At 45.3% G+C, this 27,646-nt stretch overlaps 2 protein-coding genes and 1 non-coding gene across 4 annotated transcripts in view; 1 reads left to right on the plus strand and 2 right to left on the minus strand.

Moving 5' to 3' along the window:
* Positions 1-16,853, minus strand: part of LOC141133992 (hepatitis A virus cellular receptor 1 homolog) — a 42,822-nt gene extending 25,969 nt beyond the window's left edge. Inside the window, exon 1 of the mRNA XM_073623588.1 lies at positions 16,772-16,853. Within this exon, the coding sequence (XP_073479689.1) occupies positions 16,772-16,820 (49 nt within the window). The 5' untranslated portion in view covers positions 16,821-16,853. The remainder of the gene's footprint in view (positions 1-16,771) is intronic.
* LOC141135791 (5.8S ribosomal RNA) lies at positions 1,072-1,225 on the plus strand. The gene has a single exon (XR_012243642.1). It is a non-coding gene; the product is annotated as a 5.8S ribosomal RNA (ribosomal RNA).
* A 6,212-nt stretch (positions 16,854-23,065) lies between the features above and the next one.
* Positions 23,066-27,646, minus strand: part of LOC141132650 (uncharacterized) — an 81,684-nt gene continuing 77,103 nt past the window's right edge. For both annotated transcript variants that reach the window (XM_073621271.1, XM_073621269.1), the window contains exon 8: positions 23,066-27,586. In XM_073621271.1, coding sequence (XP_073477372.1) covers positions 27,478-27,586 — 109 coding nt within the window. In that variant the 3' untranslated portion in view covers positions 23,066-27,477. The remainder of the gene's footprint in view (positions 27,587-27,646) is intronic.

The raw sequence follows: 27,646 nt of genomic DNA on the forward strand, positions 1-27,646 counted from the left end.
CCTTTCCCCGGGGTGGCGGAGGGGCTCGGAAGGTTTGCAAGCCTGGAGCCTGGGCGCCCCTCACGAGGGGGGTGCCCGGCAGAGCGCTTGGACACTCACGGCCGAGGAGGGGGCCCGCCCGGTCCGCTGGGAAGGCCCCCTCGGAGCGAGAAAACCGCTGAAACAAAGAGCAAGACTCTAATGCCGCGTACACACGGTCGGACTTTTCGTCTACAAAAGTCCAACGGACGCTGACGGACTAAAGCTGGCTGGTAATCCGATCGTGTGTGGGCTTCTCCGGACTTTCAACGGACTTTTTTAGCCTCAAATCCGACGGACTTTAGATTTGAAACATGCTTCAAATCTTTACGTCGTAAGTACGACGGACCCCGAAATCCGCTCGTCTGTGTGCTAGTCCGACGGACAAAAACCCATGCTAGGGCAGCTATTGGCTACTGGCTATGAACTTCCTTATTTTAGTCCGGTGTACGTCATCACGTACGAATCCGTCGGACTTTTGTGTGGTCGTGTGTAGGCAAGTCCGTTCGTAAGAAAGTCTGCCGCAAGTCCGCCGAAGGTACGTCGGAAGTCTGTCGGACAGGCTGTCGGACTTTTGTAGACGAAAAGTCCGACCGTGTGTATGCGGCATTATGCCGCGTACACACGGTCGGACTTTTCGTCTACAAAAGTCCAACGGACGCTGACGGACTAAAGCTGGCTGGTAATCCGATCGTGTGTGGGCTTCTCCGGACTTTCAACGGACTTTTTTAGCCTCAAATCCGACGGACTTTAGATTTGAAACATGCTTCAAATCTTTACGTCGTAAGTACGACGGACCCCGAAATCCGCTCGTCTGTGTGCTAGTCCGACGGACAAAAACCCATGCTAGGGCAGCTATTGGCTACTGGCTATGAACTTCCTTATTTTAGTCCGGTGTACGTCATCACGTACGAATCCGTCGGACTTTTGTGTGGTCGTGTGTAGGCAAGTCCGTTCGTAAGAAAGTCTGCCGCAAGTCCGCCGAAGGTACGTCGGAAGTCTGTCGGACAGGCTGTCGGACTTTTGTAGACGAAAAGTCCGACCGTGTGTACGCGGCATTAGCGGTGGATCACTTGGCTCGTGCATCGATGAAGAACGCAGCTAGCTGCGAGAATTAGTGTGAATTGCAGGACATATTGATCATCGACACTTCGAATGCACCTTGCGGCCCAGGGTTCCTCCCGGGGCCACGCCTGTCTGAAGGTCACTCCTCTATCGGTCGCCCGCCAGAGCGCAGCTGGGGCGCTCGTAGGGGCCCGACAATCGGGTCACAAACAGGTCGGCCAGGGGCACGCGGAGGCGGCGGTCCTTCGGGGCCCCCCCCACGTCTCTGCGCCCTCACCACCCGCCAGACCTGAACCGGGCCCCTTCATCCCCCGAAGTCCAGACCCCTTGCGCTGGGGTCCCCCCTTCCCAGGGGGCCCATGCAGGGCCGCCCGACGTGTCCCCTCTGCCTGCGGGTGAGGGGGAGGATCCACCCTCCCTGCGGGGGTGGGGCACCCCACCCTTTCCAACTCAAACCTCAGATCAGATGCGGCGACCCGCTGAATTTAAGCATATTACTAAGCGGAGGAAAAGAAACTAACCAGGATTCCCTCAGTAATGGCAAGTGAAGAGGGAAGAGCCCAGCGCTGAATTCCCGTCCGTTCATCTGGCACAGGAAATGTGGCATATGGTAAGCCGGGCCCACCCTGGCGTTACTCGGGGGGCCAAGTCCTTCTGACCCAGCCCGCAAACGTTGTTAGGCCGTTAGCGGCCTCCGGCGTCGCAGGACCCGGCCTCCCCGGAGTTGGGTTGTTTGGGAATGCAGCCCAAAGTGGGTGGTAAACTCCACCTAAGGCTAAACACGGGTGCGAGACCGATAGCGGACAAGTACCGTAAGGGAAAGTTGAAAAGAACTTTGAAGAGGGAGTTCAAGAGAGCATGAAACCGTTAAGAGGTAAACGGGTGGGGTCTGTGCAGTCCGCCAGGAGGATTTAACCCGGTGGGCCAGGGTCGCCCGTCACGGGCCTGTCGGACCTCCCTGCCGCGGAGGCCTGGGGTGGCACCGGCGGGGGGACGCAGGCCTGTCCCACGCAGGGCACATTTCCTCCATGGTGGTGCACCGCGACCGGCTCCAGGCTGGCTGGGAAGGCCCTGGGGCCGAGGGAGACGACCACCTCCGCACTCTCCCCCCCGCTGAACCATCCTGCCCCCTCTTCTCGGGAGGTGCACCCCAGCCACGCTGCCTTGGCCGCCTTGGCGGGAGTGCCCGCGCCTACCAGACGCCAGGGACCCACCCGACCCGTCTTATAACATGGATCAAGGACTCTGACGTGCACGTGAGTCGGAGGGCCTCTCGAACGAAACCCTGTGGCACAGTGAAGGTGAGGGCCAGGGCGCCCTCGGCTGAGGTGGGATCCCGCCGCTGGTGACAGCCGGCGGATGCACCACCAGTCCGTCTCTCCCACCCTGCCAGGCCGGTGGAGCATGAGCGCGCACGGCAGGACCCGAAAGATGGTGAAATATGTCTGGGCAGGGCGAAGCCAGAGGAAACTTTGGTGGAGGTCCGCAGCGGTCCTGACATGCAAATCGGTCACCTGGGCATAGGGGTGAAAGACTAATCGAACCAACTAGTAGCTGGTATCCTCCGAAGTTTCCCTCAGGATAGCTGGCGCTCTCGGCACGAGTTTTATCCGTTAAAGCAAATGATTAGAGGTCTTGGGGCCGGAACGATCTCAACCTATTCTCAAACTTTAAATGGGTAAGAAGCCCAGCTTGCTGGCCTGGAGCCAGATGGGGAATGCGAGCGCCCAGTGGGCCACTTTTGGTAAGCAGAACAGGCACTGCGGGATGAACCGAACGCCGGGTTAAGGCGCCTGATGCCGATGCTCATAAGACCCCAGAAAACGTGTTGGTTGATATAGACAACAGGACAGTGGCCATGGAAGTCGGAATCCGCTAAGGAGTGCATAACAAGTCACCTGCCAAATCAACTAGCCCTGAAAATGGATGGCGCTGGAGTGTCGGGCCCATACCCGGCTGTTGCCGGCAATGAGATGACGGTCCCAGCAGGCTAGGCCGTGACGAGTAGGAGGGCCGCCTTGGTGCGCGCAGAAGCCTCAGGTGAGGGCCCAGCGGAGTTGCCGCGGGTGCAGATCTTGGGGGTAGTAGCAAATATTCAAACTTTGAAGGCCGAAGTGGAGAAGGGTTCCATGTGAACAGCAGTTGAACATGGGTCAGTCGGTCCTGAGAGATAGGCGAGTGCCGTTCGCAAGGGACGGGCGTCGTGAAGGACAGAGCGCCCTGGAAAGGATTCGTCCTGAGAGAGGGGCCCGAGCCTTGGAAAGTGCCGTGGTTCCGGCGGCGTTCGTTGAGCTCTCGCTGGCCCTTGAAAATCCGGGGGAGAGGGTGTAAATCTTGCGCCGGGACGTACCCGTATCCGCAGCAGGTCTCCAAGGTGAACAGCCTCTGGCATGTTAGAACAATGTAGGTAAAGGAAGTCGGCAAGTCAGATCTGTAACTTCGGGATAAGGATTGGCTCTAAAGGCTGGGTTTGTCGGGCTGGGGCGCGAAGCAGGGCTGGGTCTTGTAACAGTTTCTAAAATAAGTTACAACGAATTCCTTTATCTCCTCTACAATCTCCTCTTGTAGACCTTCACTCAACTAAGCTCCCAGTCTTTCACTAGACTTGCTGATCCACTGCCAAGCATCACCCTTGAGTCCCTGCTGGGTCCCTAGCTTGGCACTCATAGATACTCATCAAAGGTCACCCCGCTGGCCTGCTTGGTCCCTGGCTTGGCACACAATACTGCTCGGCAAGCGTCACCTCCACTGGCTGAGTCCCTGGCTTGGCACTTGCTGAAGTTTCCCAATTCTTCACTGCTTTGGTACTTGCTTCAGCTACTCACTGTGGTCCCTGGTAACAAGGTGGATGGTCCCTTAGTGGCGACAGCTTCACCTCTACCTCCGACCACGACAGGTTTTCAGGCCGGCAGAACCGTCACTTCTGGTTGGACTGCAAGCCGCAGTCCCAACTCTAAGCTGCTCTCTTGCTTCTGGATAGGCTCTCAGACAGCCTAGCAGCCAGATGTGCCAGGGATAGGCCTTAGGCTCTGACCTAGCAGCCCAGGGCAGCACAACACACGTCCACCCAGACAACCATCCAGGTGGCACAGAACACCGATCACCTGACTCCACCCAAATAAATTGGCTCTCCCAGCAGTCCAAGGGATCCAAGAAAACCCCTTGGCTGAGACACCCCATTCACTCCTAATCGGTCCTTGCAATGCCCTTGTCTTAACTAATGTCTCCGGGTACCCGGTCACCTAGCGACAGAAGAGAGAAGTGCAGCAATTCCAGAATTAGGGTGAAATCAATTGATCTCCAAACAATTGGCCGAGGCAACTAGCACCTGACAACTAAATTTAACAGCATCCCTGCCTAAACGTCAGGGTGCTACATTATTTTGCCACCAATTCTTTTTTTTACATTCAGCTGTCAGCGGGGAACCCGGCTGATCACTCATCGTTTGTTAAGAACACGGTGGCCAGCTTTCTGGCCTGCTCCTTAGCAATCAGCTATATACAGTGTGTTTACAGTGTGTTTAAAGAGAAATAAAATTAAAAAATGCAAAATGCATGAAAACTACATGCAAAAACGCACCAAAAACAAGGGTTTAAAAACGCACTGCAAAAGGTGCCTGAACAAAGCATCAAGCGCAGCCCGCTCCCCTGCTGCGGAGATATGTGAACCGGCTCCTTAGAGAGCCGGTCAAAATTTCCTGCTATTGCAAATTGAATGTGGGGAAACCACATCCAATTCGCAATGGCGTGAACCCAGCCTCACAGAAGTGAGTTTCCAGGCACATTACTCTGCATTACTCTGATGTACCCAGGTGACTAGTGGCTTTGTAAACTGACTCCCAGTCCAGTTCTTGACAGTGAAGGTACAAGTTGCAGGGGCAAGCCATGGGCATAAAAGGGCCAGATGAGCAGACATGACCTAACTGCCCTCAGATTTATTATGTACACTTGCCTGCTTGAATAAGCATGCGAAGCAGGAGAGGAGCCACCATCAGACACCTCCAATAAAAAAGAATTAGGGATTCTTTACACAGGCTTCAGACTCTATAGTAAGTTGAAGGCAATAAGTATGGTATTTACAATATTTTTAGCTTGAGTTGGAAAAACTTTAACCTGCTTTCAACTCTCTTTAGAGGTACTTATGATTAGCTTATAAGTAGCTTTAGGCTGCTTCTGAGTTGCTTTGAATTTGTTCTGAAATGCTGCCTTACGTTGATCCACATTGATCCATATAAGGAAAGAAAGCAATTCAGAAGCCACAAATGCCCCATGAACACAAACCATAAGCATAGCTCCCAACAGTCCCTCGAAATCAGGGACAGTTGGGAGCTATGCTTATGGTTTGTGTTCATGGGGCATTTGTGGCTTCTGAATTGCTTTCTTTCCTATGCTCCAGCAGTGATTAAATACCACCAAAAGAAAGCTCTATTTGTGTGAAGAAAATGATACAAATTTTACATGGCTACAGTGTTGCATGACCGTGCAAAGCGTGACAGCACTGAAAGCTGAAAAATGGTTTGGGCAGGAAGGGGGTGAAAGTGCCCTGTATTAAAGTGGTTCTTTGTCCCATTGGGAAATTTTCTTTCACTTCTGTCCCATAGCCAAATCAGGAAGTGAGAGGAAATCCATGCTTGTCATCAAAACTGTTCCATTAGATGATTTCCCCATGCTTCCTGTTTTAGTGACAACTCAAAATTTGGGATTATCTTTGACTCTCACACAAATACGAATGTACACATAGGTCCCGCAAGCATATGTAAATGGTGACTGCACTACGCATGTGAGCTAACACAGAGAATGCCAGGTTGAGGGCAATATTTCTAGCCACAGACCTCTTGTTTAACTTCAAACTGGTTGTAACATTTTTAAACCATTGCCTATGGATAATTATTATTATTATTATTATTATTCGGGATTTATATAGCGCCAACAGTTTACGCAGCGCTTTACAATAAAAAAGGGAGACAATACAGTTATAATACAATACCATACCATACAATAGGATTAAGAGGGCCCTGCTCAGAAGAGCTTACACTCTAATAGGGTGGGGCAGGTGGTACAAAAGGTTGTAACTGTGGGGAATGAGCTGGTGGAAGTGGTAGGAGATTAGTTGGAGACGTGATAGGCTTTCCTGAAGAGATGAGTTTTCAGGGATTGCCTGAAGGTAGCAAGAGTAGGGGATAGCCGGATAGATGGAGGTAGCGAATTCCAGAGGATGGGAGAGGCTCTGGAGAAATCCTGGAGACGAGCATGGGAGGAGGAGATGAGAGAGCTTGAAAGCAGGAGGTCTTGAGAAGAGCGGAGAGGTCGATTTGGGTGATATTTGGAGACAAGATTAGTGATGTAGCTTGGGGCAGAGTTGTGAATGGCTTTGTATGTTGTGGTTAGAATTTTGAATTTAATTCGCTGGGTGATTGGGAGCCAGTGTAGGGATTGAAGTAGAGGGTTGGCAGACACTGAGCGGTTGGTAAGGTGTATAAGTCTGGCAGCAGCATTCATGATAGACTGAAGAGGGGATAGCCTATGGAGCGGTAGGCCAATGAGAAGGGAGTTGCAATAGTCAAGGCGAGAGATAACAAGGGAGTGAATGAGGAGCTTGGTGGTTTCATTTGTTAAAAAAGGGCGAATTTTAGAGATATTACGGAGGTGAATTCTACAAACTTTTGACAGGGATTGGATTTGAGGCTGAAATGACAAGTCAGAGTCTAGGATTACACCTAGTACCCTGGCGTGAGGGGAGGGACTGATTGTTGCATTGTTGATTTTGATGGAAAAGTCATGGAGGGGGGCACGGGCGGGGGGGAATATTAATAGCTCAGTTTTAGAGAGATTTAGTTTAAGAAAGTGGTGCGACATCCATGCTGATATGTCAGTTAGTAAGTTAGTAATGCGAGAGGAGACTGAAGGAGTGAGGTGAGGAGTAGACAGATAGATTTGGGTGTCATCAGCGTATAAGTGGAATTGGAAGCCGTGGGCAGTTATTAAGTGACCAAGGGAGGAGGTGTAGATAGAGAAGAGAAGGGGTCCAAGAACCGAGCCTTGGGGGATCCCCACAGAAAGGGGCAATGGAGAGGAGGAGACAGAGTTGTAGGTGACACTGAAGGAGCGCTGTGATAAATAGCCAGAGAACCAGAATAGAGCAGAATCTCGGAGGCCAAGGGAATGTAGTTTATTGAGAAGGAGCGGGTGGTCAACAGTATCAAAGGCCGCAGAGAGGTCAAGTAGTAGGAGTATGGAGTACTGGCTGTTGGTTTTAGCAGTTAGTAAATCGTTAGTGAGTTTTAGTAAGGCAGTTTCCGTGGAGTGCTGCGAGCGAAAGCCAGACTGTAAGGGGTCAAGAAGGTTATTTTCATTGAGGTAGGAGCTAAGACGGTTGTAGACTAAGCGTTCTAGAAGTTTAGAGGTGAATGGGAGTAATGAGATGGGTCTTAAGTTGTTCAGGTCGGTAGGGTCCAGTGAGGGCTTTTTGAGAATGGGAGTGATCTGCGCATGTTTTAGAGGGGAGGGGAAAATGCCACTAGAAAGGGAGAGATTGAAGATGTGGGTGAGGGAGCATAGGATAGAAGAAGAGGGTGACCGTAGTAGTTGTGAGGGAACAGGATCCAAGGGACAATTGGTTAGGTGGGCATCTGAGAAAATTTTTGTAACCTCTTCCGTAGTAGCCAATTCAAAAGAGGAGAGTGTTGAATGTGCTGCTGGGCAAGGTATGATGGGTGGGGAAGACGTACGCACAGTGGAGATGTCCTCACGAATTGCATCGATCTTGTCTTTGAAGTGATTGGCAATCTCTTGGGCAGTGAGTGAGTTAGTGGGTAGAGGGGGTGGTGGACGAAGCAGAGAGTTAAAGGTTGAGAAGAGCCGACGGGGACTGGATGACAAGGAATTAATAAGAGAGACAAAGTAGGCTTGTTTGGCGGCATGGAGGCATGAATTGTATTTTAGAAGGGCAGATTTATATAGGGTGAAGTCTTGCAGGCATTTGGTTTTACGCCACAGTCGTTCAAGAGCACGGCAATGTCTCTTGAGATTTCTAGTGTTGTCAGTTTGCCAGGGTTGTAACGGTCGGGGCCTAATTCTGCGTGTGGTTAGAGGAGCAAGTGCATCTAGTGATGATGAGAGTGAACTGTTGTAAACAGAAGTGGCCAGGTCAGGACAGGACAGGGGAGAGATTATGTCATATAGGTGGTCAGTAGCAGAATAGAGAAGAGAAGGGTTAAAGTGGCGAAGGTTTCTACAAGTAATTGTTTGCTGCTTGGAGGGATGGGTGGTTGGAGGCAAGGATACAGTGAAAGTAATGAGGTTGTGATCAGATAGAGGAAAGGGGGTGTTGGTGAGGTTGCCAGGGTTGCAGGGATGGGAGAATACAAGGTCAAGGGTATTACCATTGGAGTGAGTGGAAGTATGTGTCCATTGGGTTAGGTCAAAAGATGAGGTTAAGTTGAGAAGTTTAGCTGTAGTTGGGCTGTTAACATTGACAGGAATGTTAAAGTCACCAAGAATAATGGTGGGTATTTCAGAGGAGAGAAAGTAGGGTAGCCAGGCAGCAAAGTCATCAAGAAAGCGCGATACCGGTCCTGGAGGCCTATAAATTGCTGCAATCCTCAGAGAAATGGGAGAAAACAGACGAATACAGTGCATCTCGAAAGAAGAGAGGGATAGAGAGGGAGGGACAGGAAGGACTTGGAAGGTGCTTTGTGGGGACAGAAGGAAGCCAACTCCACCTCCTTTCTGTCTGTTGGGTCTGGAGGAGTGAGTCCAATGGAGACCACCATGGGAGAGGGCAGCAGGTGAAGCTGAGTCAAAATTTTGCAGCCAGGTTTCTGTTATGGCGAGTATGTTCAAGCCATGAGAGATGAAGAGGTCATGTACAGATGTTAGCTTGTTACAGATGGAGCGGGCGTTCCAAAGGGCACATGAGATTGGTGGGGTGCTTTGAGGAAGCAGGGGGATAGAAATTAAACTGAGTGGATTGCGGTGGTTGCCAGAGGGGGATGGGTATTGGATATGTGGCTTGCATTTGGAAAATGGCGGACCAGGATTAGGAGAAATGTCACCTGAGACTAGGAGAAGGAGGAGGGTGAGGAGGGCAAGGTGGGAGTGGGATGTGCATGAGCGCACGTGTCTAGTGGCCCTGGTGTTTATGTCAGCATGTGGGTGCAGCAAATGCAGGAGATGATGGGTGCCATAGTAGGGAGAGGGTAGGAGTGAAGGTGATATGTGCATGCTGCAGGGAAGAGAGGAGGGGTAGAGTAAAGATAATTTGAGGATAGAAGACACCAATGTGAGAAGGAAGAGAATAAGGAGCATGTTAGTGGATAGAGAGTGGGAAACTAACCTAATATAAAATAAATGTCAAAGCTGGTTTGCTTGTCGTCTTGCAGAGTGGAGCAGAGTTCCTGTTGTTCAAGCAGCTTTAGTTATCCTGCTTTCGTTAAACTGCGTCGGTGAAACTGCGCATCACTCGTGACAGAGCCACTCAGGAAAGAGCCATGATGTCTGCGCCACCCCATAAGCTGCCATAAATTTATAGAGAGACTAAGCTGGGATGCATTTCTCAGTTGGTCATTATTGGGTCTGATGTGAGACACCTGAATATGGGGAGGAGATGGCCAGGGCCAGGCTAGCTACAGACACAGGCTAGGGTCGTAAAGCTAATTACCTCTCTTGATCACTCAAGCCACATGGAGTTGAGAATCAATCACCAGTAATATTGCTATTGCACTGTGTTTGTTATAGAGCTAGCAGTAAATATGGAAGTTTAAAGATATGGCAGCAGGAGACAATTACCAAAAATATTAATCGCAGGCTCAGCAAAGTCAGTTCAGTAGGGATGTACAGTTGGATAGGAGATAGGAGACAATTACCAAAAATATTAATCGCAGGCTCAGCAAAGTCAGTTCAGTAGGGATGTACAGTTGGATAGGAGATAGGAGACAATTACCAAAAATATTAATCGCAGGCTCAGCAAAGTCAGTTCAGTAGGGATGTACAGTTGGATAGGAGATAGGAGACAATTACCAAAAATATTAATCGCAGGCTCAGCAAAGTCAGTTCAGTAGGGATGTACAGTTGGATAGGAGATAGGAGACAATTACCAAAAATATTAATCGCAGGCTCAGCAAAGTCAGTTCAGTAGGGATGTACAGTTGGATAGGAGATAGGAGACAATTACCTGTAAAAGGGCAGAGAAGACATGATCAGAATTGATAACTGCGTCGGTGAAACTGCGCATCACTCATGACAGAGCCACTCAGGAAAGAGCCATGATGTCTGCGCCATGCCCCTGTCTGCGCCACCCCATAAGCTGCCATAAATTTATAGAGAGACTAAGCTGGGATGCATTTCTCAGTTGGTCATTATTGGGTACATTGGGATAATTGAATGTACCGTGACAGTACACAAATTACAATCAAATACACACAAAGAATTAAAGTGACAGTACACAAATTACAGTCAAATAAACAAAAACAAATTAGAAAAACACAAATGCAAAGAAGGAAAGACTAATTAATAAAAACATTTAAATATTCCTTCCCCTCCTCTCCCCATGGCCCTGCATATATTTTATAACAAATTGCAATGCAAATACCTTTTTTAGCATTTTTTTTTTCTTTGTGGTAGCCATTGCTGGAGTGGGGGAAGTTTCCTCCCAGAAGACATGAGAGATCAGAGCATTGCGGTCATGTGAACGCATTGAAGAAAATACTACAAAAATATTTGCATTGCAATTTGTAAAATCTATGAAGGGCCATGAGTAGAGAAAGGGAGGGAACATACAACTGTTGTATTATTATTATTAATATTATTATTAATATACAGGATTTATATAGCGCCAACAGTTTGTGCAGTGCTTTACAATGTAGAGGGGGAACAGCACAATTACAATAAAGTTCAATACAGAAGGGACAGGAGGGCCCTGCTTATGGAGCTTACATTCTAAAGGGAGGGGGGAGGTGGTACCAAAGGTAATAGCTGTGGGGGATGGTCTGATGAGGGTGGCTCGGGTACAGTTCTTAGATGGGTGTGGGATAGGCTTCCCTGAATAAATGAGTTTTCAGGGATCTCCTAAAGGTGGACAGGGTAGGGCTGACCGGACATACTGGGGCAGGGAGTTTCAGAGGATGGGAGAGGCTCTAGAGTAGTCCTGGAGGCTAGCATGGGAGAAGGTAACAAGGGAGCTAGAGAGCAGGAGGTCTTGGGAGGAGCGGAGAGGATGATTTGGGTGGTATCGGCAGATGAGGTTGGTGATGTAGCTGGGGGCAATGTTGTGGATGGCCTTGTATGTTGTGGTTAGTATTTTGAATTTTGTACGGTGGGGTAGAGGAAGCCAGTAAAGGGATTGGCAGAGAGGAGCAGCAGTCATGGATCGGTTAGTGAGGTGTTTGAGTCTAGCAGCAGCATTCAATATAGACTGAAGGGGAGATAGCCTATCTATGGGTAGGCCATTGAGGAGAGAGTTGCAGTAGTCAAGGCGGGAAATGACCAAGGAGTGAATAAGTTGTTTTGTGGTGTCATTAGTCAGGAAGGGGCAAAATCTGGAGCTGTTACGGAGGTTAAGGGGGCAAGATTTAGCCAGTGATTGTATGTGGGGGCTGAAGAAGTGGTCAAAGGCTAGGATTACACCCAGCACCCTGGCATGTGTGGAGTGATCAATGGTTGTGCCGTTGATCTTAATGGTAAAGTCATGGGGATGGAATCGGGGATGATGAAATATTACAAGCTCGGTTTTAGAAAGATTGAGATTGAGAAAGTGGTGTGACATCCATAATGATATGTTATTCAGTAAGTTTGTGATCCGTGAGGAGATCGAGGGGGTGAGTTGAGGAGTGGAGAGATAGATCAGGGTGTCGTTGGCATAGAGGTGGTATTGGAAGCCATGGGAGGTTATCAACTGGCCCAGGGAAGAGGTATAGAGAGAGATCAGGAGGGGCCCAAGGACAGAGCCTTGGGGTACCCCAACAGAAAGAGGAGCGGAGGAGATGTTGTCATATGTGACACTGAAAGTGCACTGAGATATGTAGGAGGTAAACCAGGATAAAGCGGAGGCCAAGGAAGTGAAGTTTGTTGAAGAGGAGCAGTTGGTCAACTGTGTCGAAGGCAGCAGAGAGGTCCAAGAGTATGAGTATGGAGTACTGGCCATTGGTTTTAGCAGTTAGTAGGGCAGTTTCAGTGGAATGTTGTGGGCGGAAGCTGGACTGTAGGAGATCGAGAAGGTCAGTGAGGTAGCAACTCATGCGGTCATGGACAAGGCGTTCGAGGAGCTAAGTTTTATTACTTAGCCTTTCCTTCTATATTAGTGAAATTACCTCAATCACCCTAAATGCACCGCGCAAAAAAAACGACACCCTCTAAATAAAGTGTGCAGTACTTTTTTTTGAGAGAAAGTTTTCCTAAACAGCTCAGTGAGTGAAACTGTAAGGTTTTTTTTGCTTTGTTCCATACATTTTTATTAAAAATAACCAGCTGAACAATACAAAAGAGAAAACAATCCAGTGTGGTTAAATATAAATCGTACATAAGCATACACTATATTACCAAGTAGTCTTAGTCCGTAGAGTTCAATATTGAGTTGGCCCACCCTTTGCAGCTATACCAGCTTCAACTCTTCTGGGGAGGATGTCCACAAGGTTTAGGAGTGTGTTTATGGGAATGTTTGACCATTCTTCCAGAAGCGCATTTGTGAGCTCAGGCACTGATGTGGACGAGAAGGCCTGGCTCGCAGTCTCTAATTCATCCCAAAAGAGTTCTATCGGGTTGAGGTCAGGACTCTGTGCAGGCCAGTCAACCTCCTCCACCCTAAACTCGCTCATTCATGTACTTATAGACTTCATTTGGTGGAGGGGTGATTATGGTGTGGGGTTGTTTTTCAGGGGTTGGACTTGGCCCATTAGTTCCAGTGAAGGAAACTCTTAGGCGTCCGCATACCAAGACATTTTGGACAATTTCATGCTCCAAACTTTGTAGGAACAGTTTGTGGATTGCTGCTTCCTGTTCCAACATAACTGCACACCAGTGCACAAAGCAAGGTCCATAAAGACATGGATGAGCGAGTTTTGGGTGGAAGAACTTGACTGGCCCAGACAGAGTCCTGACCTCAACCCGATAGAACACCTTTGGGATGAATTAGAGCGGAGACTGTGAGCCAGGACTTCTAGTCCACATCAGTGCCTGACCTCACAAATGCACTTCTGGAAGAATGGTCAAACATTCCCATAGACACACTACTAAATCTTGTAAACAGCCTTTCCAGAAGAGTTGAAGCTGTTATAGCTGCAAAGGGTGGGCCAACTCAATATTGAACCCTACGGACTAAGACTGGGATGCCATTAAAGTTCATGTGCGTGTAAAGGCGTGCATCCCAATACTTTTGGTAATAGTGTATCTCGGTGTCACAGAAACTAATAGAGGAGGCCTCAAGTCAATACAATGCTATAACTTGGTTATAGCCAGATAATACAAAAAGTCAAGCATTAACTTTGAAAACAGAGACCAACGCCCAACAGTACAAACCCAAACATACATGGCATTGATTGGGCACATAAAGTTGTTATACCGTGTCTCAAAAGTGTGAGAATTGCGTGTAGATAGGGGAAGGGGTTAAGGATCACATACATATGTCGCTCAGGAAGAGTATACGTTAAAAAGTCAAGTCGAGCACATAAGGGGAAGGCGGGGGGGAAAGGTTGGGAAAAGGTTGGGGGGGAGGGGGTTGTAAATAGGATCAGAAAAACAGGGGAGAGAGCAGGGAATGGGATCCAGCCCATCATTTAGCCAATGTGGCCAAGATGGAAGCCTGCCAAATGGAAATGAAGCAAAAGACCATAACAGGTCATTCAAGGGGAGTGGGGCTGTTTATAGAGGTCTTTGAACAGGAACCAACATGTCCAAGTAAAGGTAGGAAGCCATAGTTTCTCTGCTCGTATGTACCAGTTCCTTCATCTCTCCCACCTGGTTTTAATGGATCACCGCCAGTATAGGGGAGCATTTTGGCTGCATTCAGCAGGTGAATAGTAAAGGATCATTTATACTTAGAAAGGGACATGTCCAAGTGGTGTAGTAGGAAAGTGGCTGTCCCAGTCTGCGATCTGTGTGATCGCTGAGTGAAAAGCCTCCAAAAAAGCGTGTTCTTGAATTAAACTAAAAATAACAATAAAAATATATATAACACGTGATAGGCAATATCCCAATGCATAAAAGAGTGAAAACACAAAACATATATAAATGATTGCTCATACGTCCACCATTCCCTACTGGAAGGTGATGTTCTGTGATCAGTACTGTCACTGTCTTGAAATGTTACATCCAAGCACAAACCTACAATACCAGTGCTAAAGTACAATAAATATCATACATGTGACTGCAAATATATATAAAAATGGTGATATAGTAAAAACAACATGCCATTTACCTAATATTGTCCACTATTTAAACCACAGCCCATGCAATGGTGTATGTACTGCATAATTTATCACTTGCCTAATTCTGGTGCTGTAAAGGTCTTGATCATGCACATAAAAGTGAATCAATGATAAGGGTACCAGTGTTCACCACTGTCTTTACACTCCTGTGCACCACTTATAATATGAAGTAAAGATGTGTCCTCACCTTAATCATGTGTCCTATAGGTACAAGTGGTCAAAAGAGCTTTCCCAACTTTTGGGGTTAACCAGCCACAGCAGTTTTATTGCGGCAATGTGGCTTGATCCCGCAAATCGCCGTAGGTGTACGTCGGCTCGTACATGACGATTTGTGGGCGCCGCCCACCCATGGTCGTTCCCTGCAGTGACAGAACAGGGATCTACCTGTGTAAACAAGGCAAATCTCCGTTTTGACAGGGGAGATCACGCAGATCCTGTCTTTCTGCTATGCAGGAAGACGGATCTGTGTGAGTCCCCCATACAGTTAGAACACACAGTGAGGGAACACATTTAACCCCTTGATCGCCCCTGATGTCAACCTCTTCCCTGCCAGTGTCTGATTACTGTAATAATGTCACTGGTTCCCCAAAAAAGTGTCAAAAATGTCAGTTAGGTGTCCGATTTGTCCGCCGCAATGTCGTAGGCCTGCTAAAAATCACTGATCACTAAAATTGATTGGACCAATCTTTAAACAGGACTGCTGATGGCAACAGGAGCTGCCCTGGAAAAGCCAATAAAGCACTGAGGGCAGTAGAGACAGATTGATGGGGTTTGGTACTACTTTCAAGTCAAGCTACATAAAAAGGTAGTTATGACTTATTTCCCAATCCCTGTGCTCATAAGGGGTCATAAGCAGATTCTACTTGTATTTCAAATAGGCCAATCAAATTGGTCCAATCAGATTGGTCTAATCAAAGCCTCCAAATTGGTTCAATCAAATCAAATCCAATACAATTAGTACAATCAGATCAGTCCAACCAATTTGTAGAAATATTGGTGCAATCAAATTGGTCAAATTAGATTGGTGCAATCAGATTTCTCCATTCAGGTTGGTGCCATCAGATCGGGGCAATCAAAACAGTGCAATCAGGTTAGTCCAATTATATTTGTGCAATCAAATTGGTCCAATCAAATTAGTGTGATTAGATTGTAGAGAGATTGGTCCAATCAGATTATACTGAGATTGGTGCAATCAGATAGGTCCAATTATACAGGATTAATATAGCACACAGTTTGTGCAGTGCTTTACAGTATATAGGAAGACAGTACAGTTATAATACAATACAATGCATGAGTTTAAGAGGGCCCTGCTCATAAGAGCTTACAATCTATTAGGGACGGGAAAGTGATACAAAAGGTAATAACTGTGGGAGATAGAGGAATTAAAAGATTCATTTGTTAGGTGGAGACATGGTAGGCTTCCCTAAAGAGATGAGTTTTCAGGACCGCCTAAAGGCGGACAGGGTAGGAGGAAGCCGGACAGATTGGGGTAGAGAGTTCCAGAGGATGGGGGAGACTCTGGAGAAGTCCTGGAGATGAGCATGGGAGGAGGTGATAAAGGAGCTAAAGAGCAGGAGGTCTTGGGAGGAGAGGAGAGGACGGTTTGAGTGATATTTGGAGACAAGATTGGAAATATTTGGAGTCAAACCAAGATCAAATTGGTCCAATCAGATTGGACCAGTAAAATCGGCCAATCAAATTGGTCAACTCAAATCAACCAATCAGATTGATCCAATCTGATTAGTACAATCAGATTGTAGAGAGATTGGTGCAATCAGATTGGTCCAAACTGCCTGTCTCTTGTACAGTGAGCCCTGCACGAGCAGCTCACTGTACAAATTCGGCAGTGCCGAATATGACTGGACACCCACCCATGCGTGGGAGTGACGTCATCCCCACCCAACCAATAAAGGCAGCCTGCATTAAAACCCGGAACTCGGCCGCCCAAACTTGTCAGCAGCTGGACGGGATGCTCAGAGACGATGCTTTGCTGGAGTCGAGGTGAGCATAGTTCCGCTTTAAACTTCTGTCTCAAAGTTTATGTAAACCCAAACACTATACCTCCTATACGCTTTAACATGCTATTGTAATTTAGTAAGTAATGTATAAAAATGAATTTTCTGTCTTTCCAAATCTGCAGCTTTAATTAAAATAATTCCTGGTGATCCTGTCAAAAGTCCTTTGTTTATCTACTTCCTGTTAAAGGGTGACAATGCTCTTTCTTTGCTCCCAGTTGTGCTCCTGTGTTGTCATGAGAGATGGAATACGTACCTTGGTGTAATAAGATGAGAGCGAACATCCATTGAGTATATGGAGCCATCCTGAGTGCTGCTAGTGTGAAGTCTGGGTTATCTAACTCAGTATGTTATACAGAGTCCACACATGAGGAAGAAGTGACCACAAGAAGAATATGAACACATGTGGTCAGAGACGTAAGTCTTAAATTAGATTTCTGAATTTCCTGTACTGCAGCTTTTGGATCCCAAAGATGCATCACTAATAAAGTGTATCTAAACTTTCAAAGAATAAAATATGTTGCAGTTTATTAGTTCTTAGATATGGCATAGCTCCCAACTGTCCCTGATTTTGAGGGACTGTCCCTGATTTGGAACAAAGTCCCTCTGTCCCTCTTTCCTCCTCATTTGTCCCTCATTTTGGTCTGATCTATATAGTTGTATATAAAATGCACTATTTATCTTTCAAAAGAGTGTTTCCCAGTGCTAAACCTTTCATCCCATTTTTAAATTGCTGCATTTATCAATGTCAAAAGCCAGTATAAAGGAATAGTAGTGGTAAAAAATAAGCACTTGTGGGTTTAACTAATAATTTTTTTGTATAATTCTCCTTAAAACGGGCATAGGGGGGTGTGTCCTGTGCCTACATACTTTTGCTAATAGGTGTCTCTCGTTCCCATCTCAAAAAGTTGGGAGGTATGGATATGGTGACTGCATTTGTTTTTTTTGTTTTTTTACTTTCAAAGATTTTTATTGATTTTCAAAATAGTAACATTACACAGTGATGCGAAGACATACATAGTATAAAGATAATAACCATAGAGACTTAAGTGGAAGATATGGTTGGATTAACAGGTCTGTGGCCAGTATATTAAATGGGCTGGTAAGTAAAATGTAGTAAGGGTTTAAAGATAGGATAATTCAATGGTGAACCCTAGTTCCCCCCACCCACCGCACCTCCAAGGGGATCTAGCTGTGCAAGAGGGGAGCGGGAGGGGTCCTCCCTTCCGTTTTTTTTTTTTAAGCGTTTTTTTCTTTGTTTCTTACCGGTGATTGTGCTATTAAAGCGGTGTTCCACCCAAAAAAAAATAAATTTAAAACCAGCAGCTACACATACTGCAGCTGCTGGCTTTTAATAATAGGACACTTACCTGTCCTGGAGTCCAGCGATGTCAGCACCGCAGCTGATGCTTCCATCAGCTGTCAGGTGCTGCCGCTGCCATTGCGGGTAAGGGTACCCGGCAGTCTAGCCTATTCGGCTTCACGCCGGGAACCCTACTGCGCATGCGCGAGGTCCGCTCCTCTCTCCTACTGGCCCAGTGACAGGGGAAGGAGGAGGGGGAGGAGGGAACCCCAGCCGTGACTTCAATAGCCACAGCTGAGGCTCCCAGAAGTGAGAAAGGATACCTGTCAAAGACAGGTATCCTGTCCCCCCTCCCCCCTGAAAGTTGCCAATTGTGGCATCGGAGATGAACGGAAGTTCCACTTTTGGGTAGAACTCCGCTTTAATATACTTTCAGTCCTACGGTTACATAGTTAGTCTGGTTGAAAAAAAGACACAAGTCCATCTAGTTTTACCAATAGGGTGACAACGCCCACTTACCTTTCTGTATCAGGACAACAGCAACAAGATAGGACTACCTATACCAGCTCCTCTCCTACTGTCCACAACATAGAGGGCGTAGTTCTGTAATCCTCATAGATAGCTAACACGGTTGATAACAGCCAATTTACAAGATTTCTGTCAGGATTAGCAGGCTTTTTTTTTTTTTTAAACTGAGTAGATATACCAAAACGTTTTCTAGGGTATGATAGGCTATGACCCATGACAACAGGCGCCATGCATTTGCATGTTCTGTGCTACACGCTTATGTCAGCTCATGCATTTCAACAGCCTGCATTTTGTGTGACATATGTGACAAAGTAGCACATGCACCTTTATGAATGTCGTCCTTTATTAACCGCATGTTTTACCAGGCCAGAACACACTCATCTGCTGGTTGCATTTGGGGCGCCATTAACAATGAAGGACATTGCAATCATGATGCACGTTTTTTCATGTTTCTTGAACACCCACATAAGTGTACAGTTTTGCACGCATTTACAAAATATTATGGTGCTATTGGGGTTTACGTATCCTTTAGGCTCCGTTCACATCTGCGTGTTCTGGGAATGTACACAGAAATTAGCAAAAAATGCACCTCATGCTTGCTGTGCCATTAACTGTAATGGCATCCCCAAATGCGGGCCTGAGTCACTGAGCCAGAACAAGCATGTAGCTAATGAAGTCAAAGGAAAATGTTATTCCCTGATCTGCATACTTGTTGGGAGTCAGTGAATCGGAAAGTACCAACGCTTTTGGATAACCAATAAGGACATTCAAATTGTATATTCAAAAGAAGTGAGATTATATGGTGTTTTGCATGGACACTCTTAATGGCCAATAATGATGGGCTCAGGCATGTTCGGAACTTAGTCCCAACCCACCTGACCAATCCTGCCAGGAAGCCCTCACTGCACACTGCCAATCATAGGCAGTGAAGCATTTCCCGGCCCGCACCTGCACATATACACGCTGCCTATGACTGGCGGTGTGCAGTGATGGCTTCCTGGCAGGATTGGTCAGGTGGGTTGGGACTACGATCTAAACAGGCCTGAGCCTATCACTATTGGCCAATAGTATGATTATTACACCTAGCGCTATGGGCAAAAGCTGATTCCAAGGGTTCCTCCTCAGTAAAACATTTGGGAGAGGCTTCATTCTCTAAAGCTTGTTAGTCACCAGTAATTCTGGTTCTGTGCTTTGTTTAGAAGACTTCCTGAATTTTCTAACACACATTCTATATTTGTATGGCCACATTTTGTTCTTTGTAGCGGCACATGCACACCCCTCTTCTATGATATAACCACATTAACCCTGACTAATTTTGACACACAGTTTTTCTCTTTAGCACATTTATTTTATCTGTAACTACTCTCCCCATCTTTTCAGACCCGACCTTCTAACCATTCTTTCCCCTGACATAGCTGTGCCTGTCCCATGGTCTGTACCTACCATAAAACCTGAGGACCACTAACCAGTCACAAAGACAATAAATACCAAAATAAGGTTTAGTCTAACATATTGCACTTTGATTCAACAGTTAAAGTACAAAGTGAAAGCAGAACCCTGGCTCTACATTCAATCTTGCACAGTTTTATAGGCTCCTCTCCTGTACCACAATTGCTTACTCTGATGTCATTGCACACTGGGCATTAGAAACAGCAGCAAGTCAGATACAGTCTGTCTCATTTCCTGGCTAGAGGTCATCTAGCTCTTTCCTCCCCAGATTGACTGTCCCTGGCCTGCCCCTTCTATATACAGTGCCTTGCAAAAGTATTCACCCTCCTTGGCATTTTTCGTGTTTTGTTGCCTCACAACCTGGAATTAACATGGATTGTTTGAGGATTTGCATCATTTAATTTACAGAACATGCTCACAACTTTGAAGATGTTTTTTTTAATTGTAAAGCAAACAACAAATAGGACAAAATAACAGAAAAGGTCAATTTGCATAACTATATACCCTCCCGTCAATACTTTGTAGAGCCACCTTTTGCGGCTATCACAGCTCCAAGTCGCTTTGGATAAGTCTCTATGAGCTTGCCACATCTTACCACTGGGAGTTTTGCCTATTCCTCCTTGCAAAACTGCTCCAGCTCCTTCAAGTTGGATGGTTTGCGCTTGTGAACAGCAATCTTTAAGTCTGACCACAGATTTTCTATTGGATTGAGGTCTGGGCATTGATTAGGCCATTCCAACACATTCACATGTTTCCCCTTAAACCACTCAAGTGTTGCTTTAGCAATGTGTTTGGGGTCAATGTCCTGCTGGAAGGTGAACCTCCCAGTCCCGACTGCTGAAAAACATCCCCACAGAATGATGCTGCCACCACCATGTTTCACTGGGGGGATGGTGTTCTTTGGGTGATGTGATGTGTTGGATTTGCGCCAGACATAGCGTTTTCTTAGATGGCCAAAAAGTTAAATTTTTGTCTCATCAGACCAGAGCACCTTCCTCCATACATTTTGGGAGTCTCCCACATGCCTTTTCGAAAAAAAAACTCAAAACGTGCCATTGTGTTTTTTGCTGAAAGTAATGTCTTTCTTCTGGCCACTCTGCCATAAAGCCCAACTCTATGGAGCATACGGCTTATTGTCATCCTATGTACAGATACTCCAGTCTCTGCTGTGGAACTCTGTAGCTCCTCCAGGGTTTCCTTAGGTCTCTGTGCTGCCTCTCTGATTAATGCCCTCCTTGCCCGGTCCGTGAGTTTTGGTGTGTGGCCGTCTCTTGGCAGGTTTGCTGTTGTGCCATGTTCTTTCCATTTGGTTATGATAGATTTGATGGTGCTCCTAGGGATCATCAAAGATTTGGATATTTTTTTATAACCTAACCCTGACTTGTACTTCTCAACAACATTGTCCCTTACTTGTTTGGAGAGTTCCTTGGTCTTCATGGCAGGGTTTGGTTAGTGGTGCCTCTTGCTTAGGTGTTGCAGCCTCTGGGGCCTTTCAAAAAGGTATATGTAATGACAGATCATGTGACACTTAGACTGCACACAGGTGGACATCATTCCATTAATTGTGTGACTTCTGAAGGTAATTGGTTGCACCAAAGCTTTTTATGGGCTTCATAACAAAGGGGGTGAATACATACGCACATGCCAATTATCAGTTTTTGTATTTCTGAAAAATAGTTTTATGTATATATTTTTCTAATTTTATTTCACCAACTTAGACTGTTGTGTTCTGATCCATCACATATAATTCAGATAAAAAAAAACTAAAGGCTGTAATGTAACAAAATAGGTAAAAAGCCAAGGGGGGGTGAATACTTTTGCAAGGCACTGTACTAGTATTAAAAGAGAAGTTTTTGAATTTTTTTTTTCAAATCATACTTACATAGGTGGATGCAGCATTGATTCAATGCTGCATGTGTCACCCGTCAGCTCTAAGGCTGAGAACTGAGCGATCAATCACTGCTGATTACTCAGTCATCGCTGTCTGCTCTCCCCCTTGGTGCTCACTGGAGCGTTGGGCTGTGGAGGGGGCAGAAGTGGCTGGGTCAGACTATCAGCAGATCACTGAGAGGCTGAGCCGGGTGCCGGTCCAGGGATCTGGGTGGATCCTGACCATATGGTCACGATCTTTCCCCAGCCTGGACCGGCTCTATGACATCAGCTGACAGCAGGCTTCAGCCTGCTGTTGGCTAAAAATGGGTCACAGGAGTGCAGAAGGAACTGCACTCCTGTTATTCACAGGAGAAGTACAGCCAAACAAGCTTTGGCTGTACTTCTCCTTTAAATTCCTTCATCAGTGGAGGCTAACATCACATGTGGCCATTACCTAGGGTAATCTTCGTGCAAAATGCAGTCTGCCCAGTCCTACGGACTAATACTCAGCCATCAAGACATTTTGATATTTGAATAATTCCTCCCAAGAGTCATCCCACTGCTTACATCAGGGCTGAGGGCTCTTGAGAGGAGTACTGAGGCAGAGTGCTATGATGTTTTCAGGAATTATGTACAGCACCCTGCTAGCCCCTCCCACCAGCCATGATTAGAGAAGAACAGAGACACATGGATAACATCACTGGGTCTAAAATAAGCTATGTAATAAAAATGCAATGGTTTAATTTAAAAATGGTGTAGCGTGTTGATGGGTAAGGGGTGAGGGGAGGATCCAGGGAAGGTAAAATATGAGCCGATTAAATGTTGCATTTAAAAAAAGTGGTTTATAGGGGAGCCCCATCCTTACAGAATTGGTGGTACCCAACATCATTAATCCTCCCCCAAAAAACTCAGTTTTGTCATGATTTAAAGGGTTTTTATCCCTGCGTGAGGTGTGTAAACTCAATCAGTTTAGTGGTAGGAAAATTATTTCCTTCAGTTCTAATCAAACATCTAGGGCCTATAACATTAAAACATTCATAACATGTAATACTAACAATTTTGTGTATTTAATAATTTGTTTGTGTGGTTACCAATAACCATGTGTGTAAGTGAAGACACATGGATAACATCACTGGGTCTAAAGTAAGCGATATAATAAAAATGTGATGGTTTTATTTAATATTTGTGTAGTGTGTTGATGGGTAAGGGGAGGATCCAAGGAAGGTAAAATATGAGCCGATTATACGTTGAATTTAAAAAAGAAGATGTCTATGTAAAAGATGAAGAGGCCTATGTAATCATTTCACAAATCCAGACTAGATGATGAGCCATGCAATATAGTGTTGTAAAATGTTTTCACAATAAAAAAAATATCAAATGAGAATATGTGACAGAAGATAATTTGAAAACAAGTTTAATCTTATTGTAGATGTTAGTTCATAATCACAAATACAAAATCTAATTAAAAAAGTAAGCAACAATATGTACATCATTAGACATTGCTGGTGCAACCCTTAAACTGGAATATGGGTAAGATTTAGTACCATAGAGCCAGGCTAAGTGGGTGAAACATTGGTCTGGCAGTGCCCAAGTCAGAAAACTCCCATATTACTTATTGACTATAAGGTAAAATCATCTATAATATGTCTTTAAAATGCACAGTCTGTGGTAAACTGAATGAAAGAAACAGCAAATGATTTTGTTAAAAATCTGACATTGCTACATCACTTCAGATATGTAACAAACATAAGCCAGCTCAATATCTATTCGCCTATTAGAGAACCAGAAATATTAAGCTGACAGATGGTGAAGAGACATAACAGGTGACATCTTATATAATAGAGAATAATGAACCACCAACAGTCCCCTACGACATTAGTATACCTATATGAGTCAAGCAATGTACAATGATCCACGTATAAGGCCCGTGTTCACACTGATGCGAGTTCATAACGAATGTGATGCGTCAAAAACACTTTAAATTCGCATGTCATCCCTAAAGTTATTGTTTTTAATGACGGTCGTTCACATACATGCATTGCGATTCCTCTACGAATGCGATGCGATAAAAAAAGGGTCTTGTGTGAATTTACTGCGTCTCCATAGACATCAATGTAAATCGTTCTTGAATCGCATTGATGGTTCACATATGTGCAAATTCGTCACCTCCAGCTCCTCCTCCACACTCTCCACACACTCCACAAACACCAGGAAGAGAACAGGAAGTTTGGGTTCTATTGGTCAGACAGAAATCGCAGTAACCTCCCAAAATGACAACTCATTCCAGTAGAATCGCAGTAAATTCGCAACAAACACGTAATGAATTCGCAAAGAAGATTTGCAACGCAATCGGGTCAAAATCGCAACGCATCAGTGTTAACCGGGCCTGAAGGTCTCCAATGCACACATCTTGATCTCTAGCAAGGTTGGAGCAAGAATAACCACTATCTCTGACTCCTCCATCCATTCATGTAAACCAAAGTTCAAAGAATTTTTTTTCAAAGGCCCCTCTATTCTTATAGGTAATTGTTCATAGGAGATAAGCTGGGTGCAGCAGTCCAGTCCCTGACAGAGGATGGTGTATCTGAATCCCATCTCAGGAGAATCATCCTGCATGCTGCAAATAAAGATTTGGTAACTGCAAGGGTAGTGTAAGTAGCAATATCAGCAGCATCCAGATACCCCAAGACACAAGAAAGGGTAATATTAGAGAGATGTGTGCCAAAGACTTGATTTATGATGATGACAACCTCACCCAAATACATCACCATATTGGGACATCTTAATACTGTAATGCCCCGTACACACGGTCGGATTTTCCTATGGAAAATGTCCGATCGGAGCGTGTTGTCGGAAATTCCGACCGTGTGCGGGCTCCATCGGACATTTTCCATCGGATTTTCCAACACACAAAGTTGGAGAGCAGGAGATAAAATTTTCCGACAACAAAATCCGTTGTCGGAAATTCCGATCGTGTGTACACAAATCCGACGGACAAAGTGCCACGCATGCTCAGAATAAATAAAGAGATGAAAGCTATTGGCCACTGCCCCGTTTATAGTCCCGACGTACGTGTTTTACGTCACCGCGTTTAAAACGATCGGATTTTCCGACAACTTTGTGTGACCGTGCGTATGCAAGACAAGTTTGAGCCAACATTCGTCGGAAAAAATCCTAGGATTTTGTTGTCGGAATGTCCGAACAAAGTCCGACCGTGTGTACGCCCTATAAGTGTGTTAGGTCACTCACCCTGATATGAACCACATTTAGTGCGAAATGGGGTGTCTCACTCCCCTATTTTGTGCAGAAACTCAGAAGTAAGAATGAAAGTGTAGAATAAAAAAAACTGGGTCAACCCACGGAATAGAGCTACAGACTTGAGATAAAGCTTGCAATACTCCCTTCTGCACTTTCCCAGACAGATGAAAATCTGTCTCAAATCAAATTCAAATGCCAATGTTTGTTTACAACGTAGATAAACCTGTCAAAGAATTAATGTAGTGGATATACATAGAGAGAGGATATCAACCCTCAACCCAATAAGCAACACTGTGGTATGGCAAAAATAGGATTTGACAGACCATTGGGACTCAGGGTAATAGAGAGGATTATGACGTTTCCTTGCTGACTTCCAATATATTTTATAATCTACTTTAGGGAGTACATTATCAACGGTATACTGTATAAGGTGAGTTGTGACTAATATTTAGAGAGCAATACATTCTCATTATTAAAGCCCAACTCTCAGCAGTTTTTTCAAATGGTGCTCAGCAGGTTAAAAAAAAAAAGACCTGCAAGACTCGTTCCAGTACAGTCATTTTTTTGTCTGCCAAGTCTTCTGGGTTGAATGACAGCCAGTTCCATTGAACCCGGAAGACTGAGGATGCACTGTGAGTGCAAGGTGTCATGGATCTAGTTCTTAAAGGAAGTAGCACTCCTGCATTGACAATGTAATATTGTAGCGACTGGCCCCCATATTGTAGAGACTGGCCCCCATTGATAAAAAGAGGGAGAGATGACCAAGTGTGTCATGTGACTGATCTGAAGGCATCTGGAAAGGGTACATTAAAAAAATTAAGCCTAATATACATGTGGGGATTTTTGGTGGGAAAGGATTGTCAATGAAACCTTAATCAACTAATCAATTGTCAATAACCTTAATCTGGATAATAGCGATGTTACTCCTGACTTTCAATGAAATTGTATGTGAAGAATCATCACTTAAAGACTATACCCTTTAAAACAAAGGTATAGTCGACCAGCTGCCGCAGTTGTACTGCGGCAGAATGGCACAGCTGGGCGAAACGACGTTATGTAACGTTGCTTCACCCTGTGGCCACTAGGGGGCGCATGCGCACCCCCCACTCGCTCCCCAAGCCGATGCGAGTCCCCACGGTCTTGATCACTGCCAGGCTCCTGCGATCGCTCGAGGCACACAGAGAACCGGTAACTGTGTGTGTAAACAGTTTTATCGCAGTCACGATAAAAATTGCTGATCGCCGCCATTACTAGTAAAAAAAAAAAAATATTAATAAAAATGCCATAAAACTATCCCCTATTTTGTAGACGCTATAACCTTTGCGCAAACCAATTAATATACGCTTATTGCAATTTTTTTTTACCAAAAATATGTAAAAGAATACATATCGGCCTAAAATGAGGAAAAAAAATGTATTATAGCAAAAAGTAAAAAATAATGCGTTTTTTTCAAAATTGACGCTCTTTTTTTGTTTATAGCGCAAAAAATAAAAAACGCAGAGGTGATCAATTACCACCAAAAGAAAGCTCTATTTGTGGGAAAAAAAGGATGTCAATTTTGTTTGGGAGCCACGTCGCACAACCATGCAATTGTCAGTTAAAGCGATGCAGTGTTGAATTTCAAAAAGTGCTCTGGTCTTTGGCCAGCCAAATAGTCCGGGGCTGAAGCGGTTAAGTGATGATTCTTCACATACAATTTCATTGACAGTCAGGAGTAACATCGCTATTATCCAGATTAAGGTTATCTCTAAATGTCCAACTCTTGAGTCTCCACTTCCCCTTTCCCCACATGTATATTAGGCTTAATTTTTTTTTTTTTTTAATGTACCTTTTCCAGATGCCTTCAGATCAGTCACATGACACACTTGATCCTCTCCCCCTCTTTAAATCAATGGGGGCCAGTCTCTACATTATTACACTGTCAATGCAGGAGTGCCACTTCCTTTAAGAACTAGATCCATGACAAGGCATTTTGTGAATGGTGGCAGTGCCCAGTGAGAGACTCCCTGTGATCACCATGCAGAAGGGAAGCCGCTTGCACAGGACCCAGAAGATTGCAGTGATCACTGTACTAGCAGCAACCTCTACAGTGATTGTCAGCTGTTCCTGCAGATTATCAGGTATGGGATATGGACACTTACATTGGCCCAAGCTGGACCAATGTAACTATGAAATAAAGATCATACCTAGACTTCAGCTTTAAGGATAAACCCAATAGACTAGCATAGAGGAGTACAAAGGATATTTTACCAAGAGCAGAACCTGAAGATGAATAATTGTAAAAGACAGGCAAAATTAAAATATTTTTGAAAACCACTCCTTGAGTGGCTGTGGAACAGCTTCTATCTTCAGTTGGGACCAATTCATGCTTCATTTATTTTCAGCACTAGAGGACAGGCAGCTGGAATCTGGTTGTGATGGGCAACACTATCATTTGGAAACAGTCTTCAATTTTCACACTTGGGTGTCATTTGTACAATGAACTAAACAAATAGTTCTCCTTGGCTGAAAAGCTTGAAATGCAAAAAATCATCTTTAGTAGTCCTTCGCTTTTATGAAATTTTGTCAGTCTCAACTTTATCCACTTCAAGTGTGACTGTTTGTGAGATTTCAGCATCTGTTTCTGACAATGGAGCTTCGGCATTATTGACCAGTTCCAAACTGAGAAGGATATAAAGAGAATTAAATAGACAAAATTAAAGAAGATTGCAGGCAGATGCA

This window comes from Aquarana catesbeiana, linkage group LG03 (genome assembly GCF_042186555.1).
Source record: "Aquarana catesbeiana isolate 2022-GZ linkage group LG03, ASM4218655v1, whole genome shotgun sequence".
NCBI lineage: Eukaryota > Metazoa > Chordata > Amphibia > Anura > Ranidae > Aquarana > Aquarana catesbeiana.